Raw genomic sequence first — 19,727 nt, 5'->3', positions numbered from 1 at the left:
ATGTGTTATCCACACATCCTATTTTATTTCTTACACACCTTTTAATAATTTATGTCCATTGATCTTTTTCAATTCATTCGATCCGACGGTCAAAAATTAAAAAGGTGCGTGAAAAGTAAAATAGGATGTGTGAACATCACACCCCTGTATAATAACCTTTGGTGAAAGGTTGCTTTCACTTTTCACATTCTAAATGGTTCCATGCCACTTGAAATTATGCAACCGAACTTTAAGGATATCGCTATAAAGAAAACTAACAAGTAAATTTTTGCTACTCCTGGTTGTTAAAAAATTTGTCCCTTTTACACGAGAAAACCTGAGATTTGTAACCAAACTTAAAGCAGAAAACAAATTTCCTAGCTGAAGTCTGAAACAACTTCTTATTTGATGATTAATTATTTGGAACTTTTTCGGACATTAGGAGGAGGAGAAGTGTTTAGCAATGAGGATGCTGAGAAACTTGCGCTGGTACTCGAAGGGTACGAATGTTGCTGCACCGCCATAGCCGATGAGCTTCCTCCACTGCAGGTTATGTTATTTTCTTGTCCACCATGTTCAGAAGATCCGTTTCGAAGCATGTTAGCTTTCATGCACTCCTCCCTCTCCTGCCTTATTTCTTTGAGCATTGCCGCTACGTCTTTCATGGTTGGTCTGTCATCTGGGTTTGAGTTTATGCAGAGCAACGCCACACCTAGAGTCTGCAGCATTTCTTCAATTTCGGACTCTGGCCGGGCAAGTAGGCTTTGATCGAGGACTTCAACTCCCCCTCTCTTCTGCCTAACCCAATCTACAATGTGCAACCCGTCTGGTATGGTTGGATCAATCGGTTGTTTCCCTGTTAGCACTTCTAACACAACTACACCGTAGCTGTATACGTCACTTTTCTCTGTTATCTTCATCATGTATCCATATTCTGTAAATCACAGGAAAAGGGTACATTTAGCTAAGAATATTGTTTCTTGCTATGAATGAACATTTTTGTGATGGTTTGAAGTTTATATGCCCTGTGCTTTGATGAAAATATAACTTTTTGCAACTGTGTGGCTTTGGCTCATGTTCATTCATTTCATGTTTCACGTTGCCCCATTCCCGTCAACCGAGTCAAGAAAATTGTTAACTTAGCTGATGTGGCACAAGGGCGTTTGATTTTTGGTCTGTCATACAGTTAATGATTTTCTAGACATAGTCAATGCAGTTTATAATCACTTTGTTTATATATAGAAATTGAGAATATGCAAGGAGGTTTCTGATTGTGATGAAATAATGTACGATTTGTACTAACCAGGAGCAATGTAGCCATAAGAACCAGCAACTGTGTTGGAGGATCGAGCAAAATCTCCTTCGTCAACAAGCTTGGCAAGCCCGAAATCAGCAATGCAGGGCTCAAAGTCCGGACCAATGAGGATGTTATTGGCCTTGATGTCCCTGTGAACAATCGGAGGAACGCAATCGTGATGCAAGTAGGCCAAGCCTTGTGCCGCTCCCAGCACAATCCGATATCTCAATTCCCATTCCAAGCAGTTACCACTTCTTTCGTGAAGTAAACCGCCCAAGCTCCCATTCGACATGTACTCATACATTAGCAGTCTCGTGTTTCGATTCCAACAGCAACCCAAGAACCTAACAATGTTCTTGTGGCGAATTGAGCCGAGGGTCTTCACCTCAGCTGAAAAGGAATCGCGAACACCTGCATTGATTCCAAACCTGTCACGTTGACAGTCATATCTAGTAGCGATCTTTGTTGGCCAGAGCTTCTTTACTGCAATGTCATCGTTCTCCATTTCCGCCCGGTAAACAACTCCTGAACATCCCTTTCCTATTACATTGGTTTCCACCAAACATTTTAGTACTTGATCCACCGAAAAATTTACCTTCTGGAAGGGAGTAAACTGCCAAGGCCACGAGTCCCCTCCCATCTCAGAATCGTTTTCGTCTCCCATCATCTTTCGCGTTCGATACACTGCAACAGCCCCGAAAATTGCTAAGGCAATGGTCAAGGCAATCAACAATCCAATGGCTAACTTAAGCCTCCATGACCTCCTGAAACGGCCGCTATTTGTCATGCTCACTGTGGTCCCATTGCTGACGAAACATTGGTCATGGCCTTTAGAGCACAACCCTTTGTTTCCTGCCAGGTCCGTTGGTGACAACTGTCGAAAGAGCTTTTCATCGGGGAGATAGCCGGTAAAATTGTTATATGAGATGTTCAAGGAAACAAGATTTGCAAGCCCGGATAACACCAGCAAGTCACCTTCAAGCTTGTTGTGTGAAAGGTCTAGTATGAACAGCTTGTTCAGAGCAGATATCTGCGGTGGGATTACACCGGATAAGGCATTGAAACTCAGGTTTAGAGCAATGTCAAGAGCTTCAATCTCAAACAAGTCCTCGGGGATTGCGCCACTGAGCTTGTTGCTGCTAAGATCAAGTAGCTGAAGGCTTGAACAATGACCAAGGGAAGAGGGGATCAGTCCAGAGAGGGAGTTCCTGCTGAGGATGAGCCGGTTAAGTGAAGCAAGCTTGCCATAACTCTCGGGAATCTGACCCGAAATTTGATTCACAGAGACATCCAGTACCTCAAGCCGTGTGAGGGAAGAGAAAAGGCTAGGCAATGTACCTCCAAGGGTATTGTTACTTAAGTTCAGCAGCTGCAGTGAACTGCATTTTCCAATTTCATCAGGCAGCGGACCAACAAGATTGTTTTCGGACAGATCAAGGAAGCTAAGGTTGTCGAGAAACCCAATTTCTTTTGGGATCTCTCCACTGATTCTGTTGTTTACAAGGCGGAGACGGATAAGAGAGCTGCAATTTCCAATATCAGAAGGTATGGAACCGGAAAGTTCATTAGAAATCAATAGAAGCTTGGTTAAATTTTGGAGCTGAAATAGGCCAGGAGGTAAGCTACCGGTGAGAGCATTGTGTGAGAGATCAAGAGCCTGAAGGCTCTTACAGCTAGCCAATTCGGATGGAATGCTGCCTTCGAGTTTGTTCTGCCAAGCGAAAAACACTGTCAGCTCTGGCAACATTCCAAACTGAGTTGGGATTAAACCCGAAATCTGATTAGTGTCGAGCTGAAGTTGCAAGAGTTTTGTAGCATTGGAAAGAACTGATGGGATTGAACCAGAAATGTTATTGTTGCTAAGCATAAGCTCTTGGAGATTCGAGAGGTTCCCAAATGATTGTGGTATGCTTCCAGAGACAGAATTCAAAGAGAGATCTATGGTCATCAAGCTTCTGCAGTTACCAATTTCCTCAGGAATTTTACCATCCAGATTGTTTTGCCACAGTAACATCTTCTCCAATTTCTGAAGCTTACCTAACTCTGATGGTAGCGAACCGGACAGATCATTCTCGTACAAAAACAAGTTCACAAGCTCCGAACAGTTGCCAATCTCCGGCGGAATCTCACCCGAAATCATTGTGGTATAAACAGACAGAGTTTGCAGCATGCGTAGTTTACCTAATGAAGCAGGTAAGGAGCCGGAAACTTTAGTATCAGCAAGGCCAAGCACCAGCAAGTTCTTGCAGTTTCCAAGCTCATCGGGGATTTTTCCTGAAATGTCTTTGTTCCCACCGGCACGAATAACTTCCAAGTTTACTAGTTTTCCAAGCTCGGCAGGAATACTCCCGGAGAGATAGTTGTCAAATACGTGGAGATTCTTCAGGCTGGTGCAATCTCCAAGCTCTTTTGGTATCTGCCCAGTGAGTTGATTAGAATTTAAAATCAAGTCCTGAAGATTTTGCAGCTTTCCAATGGTTGAAGGAAATTCTCCCACAAGACCGTTTGAGCTAACATCAATGACAGTAAGTGCATTGCAGTATCCGATATCAGGTGAGAGTGTCCCGGTGAGGTTAGCACCAGAAATGATGAGCTTTTGGAGAGAGGCAAGGGAGGAGAGATTGGAAGGAAAGGGAAGGGCTAGTTCAAGGGATTGGATATTGATTTCGGTGACAAAGTTTTGAGGAGAACAGGTTATGTAGGACCAGCTACAAGGGTTGGGGTCTTTAGGGTTCCAGTTGGAGAAATCCGATGAGGACGGCGGGGGCAAGGTAGAGGTTTGAAGCCATGAATGTAGTGTGACAACCTCAATGTTTGTAGCTGAAAGCGGTAGAAGTGTGGATAGCAAGAGGAAGACGAGGAGAGGAGAGAGCAAGTGGTGGTGGTGGTGGTGGTAGCAGCGAGTGGTGAGGGATTGCCTCGGCATTTGGTGGTGGTTGTAGGAGAGGAGAGAGGAGTGCTTGCTGCTCAGCATTGGCATTGACAAAGTTTGCCTCAAAACCCTAACCACAACTCTTGGTTTTGCATTGGGTCTCTCTCTTTTCTTGATTCTTTTCCTAAACTCTACTAGTTGCCTAGTGCAATTAGTCTACATTACTATATAATATATGCATGCATCCCTTGCAGTCAAGCAAGAAAAAGGAAGGAGAGAGAGAGAGATTAAAGAATTGAGGCAGACCAGCTCCACCACCTTCACCTCGGGGTTCTGTTCTTGGCTACATATTTTAAGTGCAATTGAATTGAATAGGCCTCATAGTTAGATTAGTCATGAGCACCTACACCATGTGTGTTGCATTGTTTTCCTCAAAAACTCAGTGAAATGGGCTGTTCTTAGTTTTGATAAAAGAGCCCTCTTATGAAGGCCATTGTCACATTCATCTTGGATTCTCTTGCTTTTTACTACAAATTAAAGGATTTGGTTTCAAAATTTTCAATAATGTAGCTGTTGGCTAACTAATAGTCTTTGAGCAAACAGGCAGCAATGGCCAGAATTATTATATAAACACAGGAATTCGTGTGGCACTGGTAACAATATAAGCATCACTTAGTACTATTTTAAGTTTTAAGACAAATTCATCTCTGAATGCAAGGTTTATCAATTAGTAATTTAGTACAATCTCTAATTGATTCTCAAAGTTTGCACTGTGCTCTAATAATCCATAATCTCCCGTTCAAATCTTTTAGGGCCTGTTTGGTATTGTACTTGAATCCAAGTTTTTATACTTAAAAACAATTTTCAAGTTTTAAGCCTTAAAAACTTGTTTGATAGGACTATTTTTAAAAACTGAACTTAAAACTAACTCAAAACTATAGTTTATTCTCTAAAAATATAAAAAGTGAGTTTTTAGAGTTTTTAAACTTAAACTCACTCATTTCTTTTCTCTCCCTCCTCCCCTCTTAGTCTTACTCCAAATCTATCTCTCTTTTCTTCTTTCTCTCTCCTCAATTTTTTTTTACCTTTTTCGTCTCTTTTCTAATTCGCTCTTTTCATTCTCTCACTCATCTTCCTCTCTATCTCGTCTGATCCTCTCTCTTCTTTCTCTTTCATTCAATCATCTCTTACTTTCTTTCCTCCTCTCTCATCTTTCTCCCTCTCCTGCGATTCCCTCTTTTTAGACCTCTTTGTCTAGTTTAAGTTATAAGATTTAAAAGTTTTAAATCGCAAACCAATCAAGTTTTGAAAAATGATAAAAATTTCAAATGGGATACCAAATAGACCCTTATTTTTCGGTGGGTCGCAACTCACAAGTTATAATAGCTAAGGTATTGCTAATACAAGATCATCTATAAACTCTTCATCTAGTGATATAGTTGAGTTTATGATGACCTTACAAAGTTGATTACCGTCTTTATAATTTACTTAGATTTGAAGACATTTGTCAATTCAATTTATGTTTTTGTAATACATATAGTCCAATATCTTAGTGGATATGGTGTTGGGTTTCTACCCATGCATTCATGAAAGATTCTTAGTCTTAATGATGTTCATCCGGACCTTATTATTGTAATAGTTTCGAATTCTCCGCCCTTCCCCTCTTAAACATTTCCTATTTGGCTAATATTTTACAAGGATTATCTATGAGGTGCAACTTGAAAAATAGACGGTTCGGATTGTTAAAGTTCGATGTAGTGTGGACCCCACAACTACTCCCCATTTTTATGAAGAAAAAAAAAAATGGGGATCCCTTCCCTTATAGATTTCCTATATTTATGGGGTTTTTTTTAACTTTAATCCTTCAAGAAGATTGAAATTTAAAATAAACCTGGTGTTAGATTATATATTGATTATAGTCCCTTGATGTGTCCTTAATTTAAAATAATTAATGTGCATTTTATTTAATGTCTCCCATTAAATATTTAAATATATTAATATACAAATTTTAATTTATTTTTTGACCATATTTTTTTTTAAATTTATTAATTTTTTTTAATAATATTCTTCAAACTTGAAAGACTCAATTAATATACCTAAATGTATATATCGAAATGTATTATATTAAACTAATGTATTTAAATGTTAGTACCGAAATGTATGTACTGAAATATATGCACTGAAATGTATTATATTAAATTAATGTACCTAAATATGTGTACCAAAATGTATGCACCAAAATGTATGTACCGAAATGTATTATATTGAATTAATGTACCTAAATGTTTGTATCGAAATGTATGTACGGAAATATGTGTACCTAAATGTATGCACCAAAATGTATTATAATGAATTTAATGTAGCTAAATGAAGAAAACAAAGTACATCAAAATATATTGAATAAGACAAAGTACATCGAAATATATTGTATAACAACAATTAGTTTATCTAATCCGTAGCTGTTGAATCAAATTTCAATGAGCCGGATCCATTGATCTCTAGGCTCCAGTTGCACAGATCCAGAGAGGATCTGTGTTCCAGGAAGAGTCCCACTTTTGAGAGTCTCCTTAACATTTATCTATTAATTAATTAAAGAGAGACCAAATTTGCAAACTAAATTATGTGTCATGAGTAGAAAATAAGCACGTTAATCAATATTTAAGTAATAATCTAATTATCAATAATCACATCATTTAGTTTACAAAATTTAATTTAAAATTTTGGTCTTCCTATCATTACCATTAATTAAATAAAGAAATCTCAATTTATTTTTAAAGTTAACAATATTACACCATGTCTCGCAATGTACAATGTCCAGTTCGAAATTAATCCTTCTGTCTAGTCTAATAATGCGAAGGATGAATGAAAAATAGGCATCTGTGCGGACTACGAGGTCATAAATTTCACTTATTAATCAGCTAGAGAAGAGTGAATATTGCTGGTATTTCCTCGTTATTGTAGTTTCCTAGCCAAAACAAGGAGAATTCTAAATTCCCAGGGAGAAAACAAGAATAGGGTTTTTTTGGTAGAAGGAGAATAGGGTTTGGACTAGATATACTTTCTTCCATTGAAAATTAGGGCAAATTCGTACGCAAGAAGGCTGCCACCATAAGTCCTCCTCCTTCCCGAAGAAATTGTACACAAAATCTTCTTGAAGTTGCCCATCAAATCTTTACTGAAATGTACTGCAGTGTGCAAGTCATGGAATTGTATGACCAAAAGCTCTACTTTCGTTCGCAAACGAAAGGATGATGTTGAACTCGTTCTAGTATAGGTTTCTGAACCGTTCAAACCCAACGAGAGAAAACGTACATACTTGCAAATTGCGTTGAGGTAATGCTGCATTGGACGAGTTTGCAAAGCTTAAGAATCCATTGAGATGTTATGTATGGAGACATAATAGATTTGGATCGGGATACGGATGTGATCGGAACTTGTAACGCATATGCCTTGTTGCTCCTAATTGTTGAATGTTTCAAGAATATATATATGATTTGGTGCTGCATTGTGTAGCATGTGTGTGGTGTTGTAGCGTACAGCAAGTTACAGTCAGCAACCTTTACAAAAGGTTGGGTTTCATTCAACCTTTTGTATATCTTGTTGAATGGTTACAATTTTTAGTTAAAAGACATGATACTCAAATTGTATGAGTAGAAGTAAAAGATGTAATTGGTCAAATTTATTTTCTGAAAATTCTAAATAGAAGACATGTCTTTTGGGTCAACACTATTAAGAAAAGTTGTATATCGTCAACTAAAATGAAGGGACTCGATGAACGGACGCTTTAATGTCTATAAATACATATTGTGACATAATGTGTCACACACAATTTTATAACTTTGTTTCTACATTCCTTACTCTCTTCTTTCTCCATCACATTCATAAAATTTCTTTCTAGTTATTTTTAAGGGAATATAATTCGGTTTTGCTAATCGAATCCATATTTTGTTGTATCCTGGAAGTGATTTGCCAAGAACCCTTTAATAAACTCATTCAAGTGGGACCAAATAAAACTTTAAGGAAACGATTCAAGTCGTACCTCAAAGTCATCATTCAGATTCCTCTCTATATTTCTACATTTACTCTAACAATCTTAAAGTGTTATTTTCGTCATAGAGAACAAATCTGATAACATGGCTTTGAAGATTATCAAACAAGATGTCTACAAGGTAGACAAATTTGATGGATCAAATTTCACTCGATAGAAGGACAAGATGTGTTTCATGCTTACTGTTCTATATGTCATAATGTTGGACCCGAAATTGGAGCCTATTTGTGAACCAAGTGACAAAGATTTGGACAAAATAGTTGTCGATCGAAAGAAGCATGAAAAAGATGAATTGGTATGTCGAGGACACATCTTGGGCACATTATCTGATCACTTATATGACATGTACGCACACATTCAATTTCCAAAGGAAATTTGGGAAGCACTTGAACACAAGTAAACAACGGAGAAAAGAGGTACCGATAAATTTTTAATGTTCAAATATTATGAACTCACTATGTTTGATAACAAACTCATCCTAGACCAAGTTCATGAATTATTGGTCTTGGTCTTAGAGCTTCGTGAACTTAAAATAGTTATTCCGGATCCTATGATAGTTGGGGCTATTATGGTAAAATTACCCCAAACATGGAATAATTATAGAAAGAAACATCTACACTTGGTGGAAGATATTAGTTTGGAGGATTTGAAAAAGGGTATTCAAATTGAAGAGAAACTCAAAATCGTGATAAGAATTTTGCAAATTAAGATTCCTCTAAAGTTAACATTGTCGAAGGTAACAAATAGGGGTGGGTTCAAAAAACCGAAAAACGAAAAAAACCGAAAACCGAACCGGACCGAGACCGAAAAAAACCGAACCGAAAAAAAAACCGAACCAAAATTGTCAAACCGAACCGAACCGAATCTGACCGGTTCGGTTTCGGTTTTTGAGGCTCGGAAACCGAACCGAACCGAAATATATATATATATATATAATTTTTTTGAATATTTATAAATAGTTTAGTCATACAATCATAACAAAACAGAACCTGTTGCCAAGTTGGTTTCAGTGAAACTTTACAAGCATGGAGGCATGGGTTCGAACCCTCATGCCTCTAGGATTTGTGAGATTATTTTTAATTTTTTAATCTTTTTAACAAAACCCTTAACTGTAACCCTAACCCTCCTCCTCCTTATTTTTCATTCCGCCTGGCCTCTTAATATGAATGTGAACTTTCATATTTCCTTTTTTTTTTTTAATAATTTTGGAGGGAGAAGAGAAAAAAAAAAAAAAAAAAAAAAACCGAAAAAAAACCGAAACCGAACCGAGAAAAACCGAACCGAAAAAAAACCGAACCAAAAAAAACCGAAAAAAAATTGAACCGAACCGAAATTTCGGTTCGGTTTCGGTTTTGAGAAAAAACCGAACCCAGCCCTAGTAACAAATATAAAAAGATCTTCAAAGTCAAAATTGACAAAGGGAACTTTAAGAAGACCAATTCCAACAACAATAAAAAAAATGCAAATGGTGTCTGATAAAGGCCATTACATTCGTAATTGTAGACACATAAAAGTAAGTGAGGAATATGCCAACAAGACCAATAGCCAAATATGGTGGAAAACCTTGGAATTGATAACCTTGTTGCAATGGTATCAATGAGGCATATTGGCATGATTACCGAATTGAATATGGCAGTGGCAATAAAATCCTCTGATTGGTGGCTCGACTCAAGGGCTACTATACATGTGTGCAATGACAAGGCACAATTCAAGACATATGAAGCATCAACGGACAATCAAGAGGTTTTAATGGGGACTCATAATTCCGCCAAAGTTCTAGAAAAAGGAACCGTTGAACTTGAGTCTACTTCTGGGAAGAAATTGACATTGCTAAATGTACTGCATGTTCCAGAAATTAGAAAGAATCTTGTGTTTGCAAATTTATTATGTAAGAACGATATAAAGACTATTCTTGAGTCTGACAAGTTAATAATGTCGAAAAATGGGATGTTTGTTGGGAAGGGGTATTCTTGTGATGGGATGTTCAAACTAAGTATTAATAATAAAGTGAATTCTTTTGCTTATATTGTTGAATCTTCCTCTCATTTATGACAATTACGTTTAGCACATATAAATTTTAGATCTTTAAAATGCATGCGCACACTAGGTTTAATTGCTTGCAATGATGATTATAATGATAAATGTGAAAGATGTATTCAAGCGAAAATGACTAAGAAACCTTTTCCAAATACTAAAAGAAATACAAATTTATTAGACTTAATACATTCTGACATATGTGAATTCAATGTTATTTTAATAAGAGGAGGAAAAAGATAATTTATCACATTTATAGATGATTGTTCTAAGTTAACTTATGTTTATTTATTGTCTAATAAAGATGAAGTTTTTGAGTGTTTTAAGCACTATAAAGCTAAAGTTGAAAACCAAAAATGAAGGAAAATTAAATGCCTTCATAGTGATAGAGGTGGTGAATATTTTTCACATGAATTTGATATTTTTTTGTGAAGAGCATGGTGTTACACATCAAAGAACTACACTTTATACACCACAACAAAATGGTTTGGCAGAAAGAAAAAATAGGACACTCACTTAAATAATTAATTTTATGATGATTAATGCTAATACTCCAAAATATTTATGGGGTGAAGCATTGTTTATTGCATGCCATATACACAATAGAATTACAACTACAAAGACACATGTGTCACCATATGAAATTTGGAAAGGAAGAAAACCAAATTTGTCATATCTGAGAGTATGGGGTTGCGTAGCTTTTTATAAGGCACTCAATCCTAAGAGATCTAAATTGAGTCCAAGAGAAATTAAAAGCATATTTGTAGAATATGCAGAAGATTCAAAGGCATATAGGTTGCTTAATTTAGACTCAAATATAGTAGTTGAGCCTAGAGATGTTGAATTTATAGAAAATAAACTTTATAATGACTACTCAATGCCTGGAAAACAGAATGATCAAACACCTTCCTCTAATTCGGCTACTAGTCATTCTCAAGGTGAAAAAAGAAAACAGTCTGAAACTGCTAATGAACCAAGGACAAGACAAAGGGTAAGAAAAGGAAATACTCTAGGCTCTGATTTTATTTCGTCTCAATCTATTGTATTTTTAGTCTAAGGAAATAGAAAGAAGGTTCTCAAAAAAATACCCATATTGTTGAATGTTTAGGATGACCTTAAAAGTCTAAGCGAAGCATTGACTTCAAGAGATGAAGCCTTTTGGAAAGAAGCTATAGATGATCTAATCAAACATGGGTTTTAGTAGAAGGATCAAAAGCAATAGGTTGTAAGTGGGTGTTTAGAAGAAAATACGATACAAACGGGTCTATTCAGACATTTAAAGCCAGGCTGTTGCCAAGGGTTTTAAGCAGAAAAAGAATAGACTATTTCGATACATATGCACCAGTAGCTAGGATCACATCAATTAGAATATTGTTGGCATTGGCTTCGTTATATAATTTGCATGTGCATCAAATGAATGTAAAAACGGTATTTTTAAATGGTGATTTAGATGATGAAGTCTATATGGAACAACCAGAAGGGTTTGTTCTCCCTGGTAATGAAAAGAAAGTTTGTAAATTAGTCAAGTCGTTATATGGATTGAAGCAAGCACCAAAACAATGGCATGAAAAGTTTGATATTATCATTTTATCATATGGATTTAGACATAATAGTGCTGATAAATGCATATACTCTAAATTCACAAATGATTATGGGGTTGTTATATGTTTATCTGTCGACAACTTGCTAATTTTTGGTACAAACATGAAAGGTGTATCTGAAACTAAAAAGTATCTAAACTCAAAATTCAAAATGAAGAACTTGAATGAAGTAGATACTATCTTGGGAATTAAAGTAAATAAGCATAATAGGGGTTACGCCTTGTGTCTGTCACATTATATAGAAAAAATTGCTTCTTAAGTTTAAGCATCTACAAATAAAAGAAGCAAATACCCCTTATGTAGGTTTGTTGCACATCTTGAGTATGCTAGTGTAATTGAAAGTTTAATGTATACCATGCATTGTACCAGGCCAGATATCGCATTTGCACTAAGCAAACTTTCTAGATACACTAGTTATCCAGGTACTGCCTATTGGAAAGAAATAAATAGAATTTTTGGTTATCTTAAAAGAACTATTAACCTAAGTTTAACTTACTATGAGTTTCCAGAAGTACTTGAAGGATATTCGGATGCAAGTTGGATAACAAGTGCTAATGATAATAAGTCTACATAAGGGTGGATTTTTACAATTGCCGGAGGAGCAATTTCTTGGGCTTCAAAGAAGCAAACACGTATAGCACATTCAACTATGGAATCTGAATTTATAGCATTAGCGGCAGCAAGTAAAGAAGCGGAATGTATTAGAAATTTGTTATTAGAAATAGAGTTATGGCCATAACCAATGCCATCTATTTCTTTATACTGTGATAGTGAGGCTACTTTGTCTAGAGTATACAATAAGATATACAAAGGAAAGTCTAGACATATTAACTTGAGACGTGAATATGTCAAGCAATTAATAACTAATGGAGTTATTAATATTGTTTATGTTAAATCAAGTAATAACTTGGCGAATCTGTTAATGAAAGCACTTTCAAGAACTTTGGTAGTTAGTACATTTAGTGGAATTGGGCTAAAACCCTTTACTGAAAATCAGCCACCAATAATGGTAACCCGACTTTATCTGGAACATCACTAGTTTAAAAGTTTAATGGGTAATAACAAGTTATTGATAAGTGGTTGTGAAAGCACTGAAAATTAATATATAGCTTATTCCAAAATGATCAGTGCAAGACTGCTACGTTTAGGAGGATGAATTTTATCTCTTAATGAGGTTATTTGTAGTTATGTCTGTAGTAGCAGGGACATGGGAAGAAACCTCACCTATATGAACATAAGAAGTGGTGCTGCTTCTACCAAGAGTTGGGTTTTCTCTTGTAAATGTTCATGAAACAAGGATGAAGCATAAGGCCATAATAATGCTTAATTAGTTCAGAAATTTCTTTAAGGAAATAAAACATAGTCATGTGTGTAGTGGTTCTGGTTTTAATATAAGAATGGTTGGTTTAAACTTAGGTCACCATCGCATTCGTTATAACTTTGAATTACTTACACTAATTAAAAGTTTAATTCGAAAGACACCATTATTGTAAGCATGATTATATCGGTATGCTTGTGATTAATTAAAAAGAGAGAAGTATTGTAATACCATTTATTATATATTCTTAAAATAGGAAAGGATTGTTGAATATTTCAAGAATATATATATATATATATATATATGATTTGGTGCTGCATTGTGCAGCATGTGTGTGGTGCTGCAAAGCGTAGCAAGTTACAGTCGGCAACCTTTACAAAATGTTGGGTTTCATTGAACTTTTTGTATATCTTGTTGAATGGTTACAATTTTTAGTTAAAAGACTTGATGCTTACTCAAATTGTATGAGTAGAATTAAAAGTTGTAATTAGTCAAATTTATTTTCTGAAAATTCTAAATAGAAGACATGTCTTTTGGGTCAACACTATTAAGAAGGATTCTATATCTTCAACTAAAATGAAAGGACTCAATGAACGGATGTTTTAATGCCTATAAATACCTATTGTGGCATAATGTTTCACACACAATTTCAGAAATTTGTTTCTACATTCCTTGCTCTCTTCTTTCTCTATCACATTCATACAATTTCTTTATAGTTATTTCTAAGGGAATATAATTCAGTTTTGCTAATCGAATCCATATTTTGTTGTATCGTGGAAGTGATTTGCCAAGAACCCTTTAGCAAACTCATTCGAGTGAGGGCAAATAACAATTTAAGGAAACGATTTAAGTCGTACCTCAAAGTCATCATTCAGATTATTCTCTATATTTCTACATTTACTCTAACACTAATAATGTTGACTTCACATGTTCACCATAGTTATTTGGAACCCTTATATAAGAAGGATTATGGTTTTGCCTAACCCCTAGTGTTACCTCGATTAGGGATCCTGGTGATCATGAAGTAAATTATGCCTTTGCTTATGATGTGTACCAATGACTACAAGATGTTTAGAGGTGTGAGTTATATTCCGAGGCCATAAGATCATGTCGAGTTGAAATTTGTTCATTATCCAGGCCCTTGGAAGAGTCTTAGTGGGATGATGTTCATCCAAGCTTTGGATTATTTTCTTCTTTTTATAGTTCGATTTTTGTCAATAATGCTTGCATTGGGTTCAGTTCTGCCAGAATGGAAATTGCTTCATCCTGTCATTTGATGTGTCTAGTGAACTATTTGGCGAGATATATGGTATCCGAAGATTTGAGAAAAAAGTTTTTCTACAATACTCCTCCAAGTACTTATTCTTATTGAAGTTCAAAAGGATATAGAGGAATACAATTCTTCACTTCATATATGGGTGATGAAAGATTATGGTGTGGCATTGTCGTGGGCCAAATTATTTACTCTACCACTTCGACCACTTGAACGTGTACTCAAGCCAGTTGGTTTAGAAAAGAGTGGTGAATTAGTGCTTCGTATAGATGGTAAATGTACAAGGACCAGTTCAAATGGTCAATTGGTTGTTTGGTAATATTGGTCAAAACTCGAAGTTCTACGTCTAGCATGTGCGGATGAAAAATATGGTGACAAAAGTTAATGATTTTAAATTGTTTACTGTGTGCATGGAAAATCTATATATAAAGCCGGCAGGGCTTTTGAACAGTGGTTTTTTGGGTCACAGGCTTCATCAAAACAAATTGGACATAAATGTCCCTCAAACAAAAAATTTCAAAAGTAGCTCAAAATAGTGTATCAACTGTGGCAATGGTATTTTCGTCATATAAACAGTTATAAACAGTGTTTTAATTTTAATATTTAACTATTTATTGTGCAACGATAAACAGTGTGTTTAATATTTAACTTTTTTCTGTACAATGTTTTTTTTTATTATTAGTACCTCACAATGGGTTAGTAATAATGTAATTCAATCAGTTATTTATTAAATATTATTTTCTCTATTTTTAATGTAACTTCATTAGAATGTAGATTGAAACTGAAAGACCGATTTTATTATGCGGATTCAGCTGCTTTGATTAGTTTATGGGGGGTTTCTTCTATTATGGTCTAATATTATTCATTTAAAATGTGTAAGTCGCACAGAGCAAGTAGTGATTCAAAAAATATCTCATGCACACGTGTGAGCGCGTGCATAGTATTGATGTGCTTTGAAAAAAATATTTTTGCTGTGTTGTGAGAATAAGCAGCTGTGAAATAAAGCAGCAGAGTGTTTGGTAAACTTTTTTGTAAAAGTGCTTTTGGAAAAAAAAGTAGTATTATAGTGTTTGGTAAACTTTTATATAAAACAGCTGTGACTGTGTGTTATTATGATATTTTATTTAATATTACTATTTTTATGTGACGATTTTATGTGGCCATGGGGCCCACACCCCATTACCCTTCTCCCTGTCTCTTCCTTTCTCTCTACACTCCCGAACTCTCTCAAAAACTCTCAGCTCTCTCTCTCTGTACTCTCTCCTCCACCAAGATAACTCTATACACAAACCTTCGATCTCAGACCATCTCACCACCAGATTATCATCATCTCCACCCCTACGAATTTAACCCTAAGTTTGGGTTACGAAATCATGTTTTGGGTGCTGGGGATAAGAAAATCTGAGAACTCAAATCCCTGAGCTCTCCGGCAAGAATCAAGACAAAATCAGTTAGCCACCCACTCCCTCTCTCATCCTTCTCTCTTTGTCTCTCTCTCCCATCTAGAATTCTAGAGTTATCCTTTTTGCCTAATTTTTTTTTTTCATCTGATTTTCTCCACTCTGAGGACCACATCGTCCAGAAGTTCCTTCTCATCTACCTCAAGATCGACTTTCTGATTCTCATCTACCTCAAGATCATTGACAAGATCAACTTTCCGAGTGAAATCCATACCAATATTCCTTGTTTTAGGTGTAGTTTGACCTATGGATTTGAATGGTGGCGTTGCATGTGAAGATCAAGTACTCAAAAATGAAGAAAGCTAACCCTTCCTTCTCGGTGAAAAACTCTTCGACGAGTTGACCTGAGGCTCAACGAAATTTGGGTGCTTCAAACTCAATTCAACCTTCATTTAATCTCAGGTACAACTTCTGTATCCTACATATTGAATTTTGGCATGAAATTCTTAGGATTTAACCCCAATGCCCTCTCTGTGTTCATGCCCAGAAATCCGTTGACCTTCATGGTCATTTTTCCGGCAAACTCAAGACTGAATCTACACCAATCGCCAAATCTCAACTCTGGGTAACTATCTTGACTTTATCTGTGAAGTTTGAGGTTAAATTTGAAGGACTATAGCTAATGCATGCTCTATATTTTCTGCCCAGAAACCAACGAAGCATCACCAGTGCCATTACAACTAATCAAAGACCAATTCATTCCTAATCGACGACTGGGTAAATATTTGAACCTTTGTGTGAAGTTTTAATTGGGATTAAATGAAAATTTGGGAGAATATCAGGGTCGGGGCATGTCATCTTTCATCTATTTTGACTTTTTTTTTTTTGCAAGCAAGAATATTTTTCTCGCTTGGATTCTGGACTAGTTCTTGCTCGGATTCTGGGTTAATTCTCACTCGGATTCTGGGATAATATCCAATAGGAAAATTTTCAAAAATGGTTTCTCAAAAAGATTGAATCATTTTCTTATTTGTATATTTGGAGGATCTGGACAAAGAATAGGGATGAATGTTGGTGCAGTGGTGGTGGTCGGTGTTCAACGGGAGTGGGCGAGACGGCTACGGTCCTACTCTGATGTAAGGGAAAGGGTGAACGAGTGTGAGAGATTCCAGTTTAAGTATTAAGGACATGGTCTGTCATTTTGTAAAAATGACAAGGGTGTTATTGGACTTTAGAAAGTTTCATTAAAGATGCACTGTAGCTCCGCGTGCTTTGAAAAAAAAGCCAATTTTCCAAAGCAGCATTTAGCTGCTTCGGCTTTTCTGATTATTTCATCTATCAATCACCACAGCTTCCAAAATAATCTCCTATTTTTTTAGTTTACCAAACACCTTCTGAATAGTTTCAGCAAAAATGGTAAAGTTGATGAATCAATAGACCTATACCACAAAAGTTAATGATTTTCAAATTAGTGGATGTCACTCCCTCCTACTTTTCAAAAATTGATGTGGCACTTTCATAAATGAGTACTTTTTTTATGGCTTCTCTTCGAAAAACATAAAATCTTAATGGGAAATGCTAACTGGTTAGTGATAATTAACTTGAAAATATCATCATAATCTATTTCTTTGGTACATCATGTTTTATCAATTTACTTTTGCTACGTTTAAATCTGCAAATAAAATAAATAAACAAATTCAAAGGAGTAATTGGAATTCCCTACATAGATCTTTTTGCCATTTTGGGAAATATCTTGACCTTAACTTCTTCTTTGTCTGGGACTGGTGACACTTGTACCTTCTTTCCAATTTATTTAGACTAAACATGTGTTTCTTTGCAAAATTTGATTCAAATGCTTCAATCAATTGTCAACTCAACATTTTTCTATTTATTACATACACACACACACACACACACACACACACACACACACATATATATATATATATATATATATATATATATATATATATCCACTTAATCTAGCTAACAACTAATTCCCTACAATATAGGAATTTTAAATTTGTGGCTTATTAAAAATAATTATTTAACTAATCCTTACTATCACTTCAAAAAAAAAAAAAAAAAAAGAACTTTTTGTTTCTGTTATTATATTTAGTTAGTCTATTCCTCCATTACATCATCAATACTTTCGTAACAAAACTTCATTGATTTGTCAAAATTTTACATATAGTTGTAAAAAAATGTATTTAAAATTTATGATACATTTGAAAATAAACATACCGACTTTTGGTACATTTAGATTCTAAATGTACCAAGAAACAAATTCTACCAAACAGCTAAATATATCATAGGCTTTTTAGCCAAAATGGTCTATGAGATTTGCATACCTCTTCACTTTGGTCCCTAAGATTTGAAATCAATAGAAGTTGTCCCTGAGATTATCCACCATTAATCATTTTGGTCTTTCTATGACACGCGCCGATCCCGATGTCCTTGAGACATCGGGATGGTTATTTGCTAGCCGACACCTAAAGGGTGACGAAAGCCATTTAATTTATGCAAATGCTGAGAACATGTGAAACTGATAGGAACATATTTTATGCGACTTTATTAGCCTATTTCCTTGCATTTACTTAGTTAGTTTCTATTTATTATAGTGACTTAAGGTATTTTCATGTGTTTGTAGGTCCAAAAGGCTAATGTAGCAAGAAAGTGCAATTTGGAGCATTTTAGAGCAGTTTTGAGCTTGGGATGGATAACACATGCATGGAGTAAGGTGGATGGACGAAATTGAAGTTCAAGAAGGGCTAGGAATATGCTAAAGGGCTGAAGAAATTAATTCAAGACTTGGAAGACAAGGAATCAGCAAGAAAGAAGGAAACAAGAGCCAAACTACCTTATTTTGACTTAGTCAATCCTAATCCTTCACTACTTAATTTCCAGCTGTTAAGGGGGGTCCTAATTAATTTAGGACACTTAAATATATGTTCTAGAAGCCCTAATCCCAGTCCTAAAGGGATGTTGCATCAAATCTGCAAGGAATCATTCCTTGCCGTGCAAGGAAGTCACATTTCCCTTTCTTTCTTGGCTTGCCGCATATCCCGTTCCCTTTTCCTCTTGGGATTCTGATTTGTTACCCTTTTCTTGGAGGATTTGGAGTCTTAAACCTTTTCCAATTTAATTCCCAGCTGTGCCCCTTCCTTCCCATATAAATAAAGAGCTTGCCGCAAATCCCTAAAAACCATTCATTCAACCATTCATCCATCCATCACCCTAATATACCATAACACAATTTCAGCCACAATCACCCTTGTGCCGCAACTTTTCAAGGAGAAAGGAGAGAGGATAGCTTGGAGCCGTGCTTGCCATTCAAGTTTGGATTGCTATAGCGTTTCTAGGTGTATTCAATCTATTGTTTTCAATGTTTAATTTAAGTTTTCTTGGTTTAATTGCGAACATGAGGAGCTAAACTCGTTTTAGCTAGAGGAGAATTCAAAGCTATGAACATATTTCCAATATGAATTGATTACTTCCAGTTGTGATTTCATAAATCGTGAATGCAATTTACTTAACTGCTTGATTAAGAACTTATTCTTGTTTGTTGATTAAGGGTGCACACTTAGTTTGCATGCATGAATTTGATGCTAAAATATAAGGGAGTTTCACCTAATCGTTATGAACTTATATTTGCAAGTAGTGGAGGTTACTAGTCACAATCGTGTTAAGTAGATTCCTGGCAGGAGTATCATACTGTTCATAGTTACGAATGCCTTGTCAATGCTTATGATTTTCACAAAGCTTAATGATCTTTGATTGTATCTCTATTATGTTGTTCATGTAGGGAACTATTGAAGAATAATTTGGTTGCCGATGCGTATTCCATCCAATTCAATGACTTAAGGAATCTAAGGGTTAATTAGTGCTGTTCACGATTAATCTAG

The 19,727-nt window shown here is 35.7% G+C and overlaps 1 protein-coding gene across 1 annotated transcript; it reads right to left on the bottom strand.

Annotated features, from left to right (window-relative positions):
* Window positions 1-395: 395 nt before the first annotated feature.
* On the bottom strand, window positions 396-4,256 carry LOC137727625 (LRR receptor-like serine/threonine-protein kinase RGI2). The gene is made up of 2 exons (XM_068466449.1): window positions 1,283-4,256; window positions 396-913 (listed from the first exon to the last, which is right to left on the bottom strand). The coding sequence occupies exons 1-2, from the start codon at window positions 4,254-4,256 to the stop codon at window positions 396-398; spliced, it is 3,492 nt and encodes a 1,163-aa protein (XP_068322550.1).
* Window positions 4,257-19,727: the final 15,471 nt, after the last annotated feature.

Source organism: Pyrus communis, chromosome 3 (assembly GCF_963583255.1).
Source record: "Pyrus communis chromosome 3, drPyrComm1.1, whole genome shotgun sequence".
Taxonomy (NCBI): Eukaryota; Viridiplantae; Streptophyta; class Magnoliopsida; order Rosales; family Rosaceae; genus Pyrus; species Pyrus communis.
The sequence above is the reverse complement of the archived record's forward strand: the minus strand, read 5'-3'. Positions and strand labels throughout refer to the sequence as shown.

Coding starts and splice junctions, on each gene's coding strand:
- LOC137727625 (XM_068466449.1), bottom strand. CDS start 4,256: ATGCCAATGCTGAGCAGCAAGCACTCCTCTCTCCTCTCCTACAACCAC. Junction 914..1,282: donor TTATGGCTACATTGCTCCTG/GTTAGTACAAAT, acceptor TGTGATTTACAG/AATATGGATACATGATGAAG.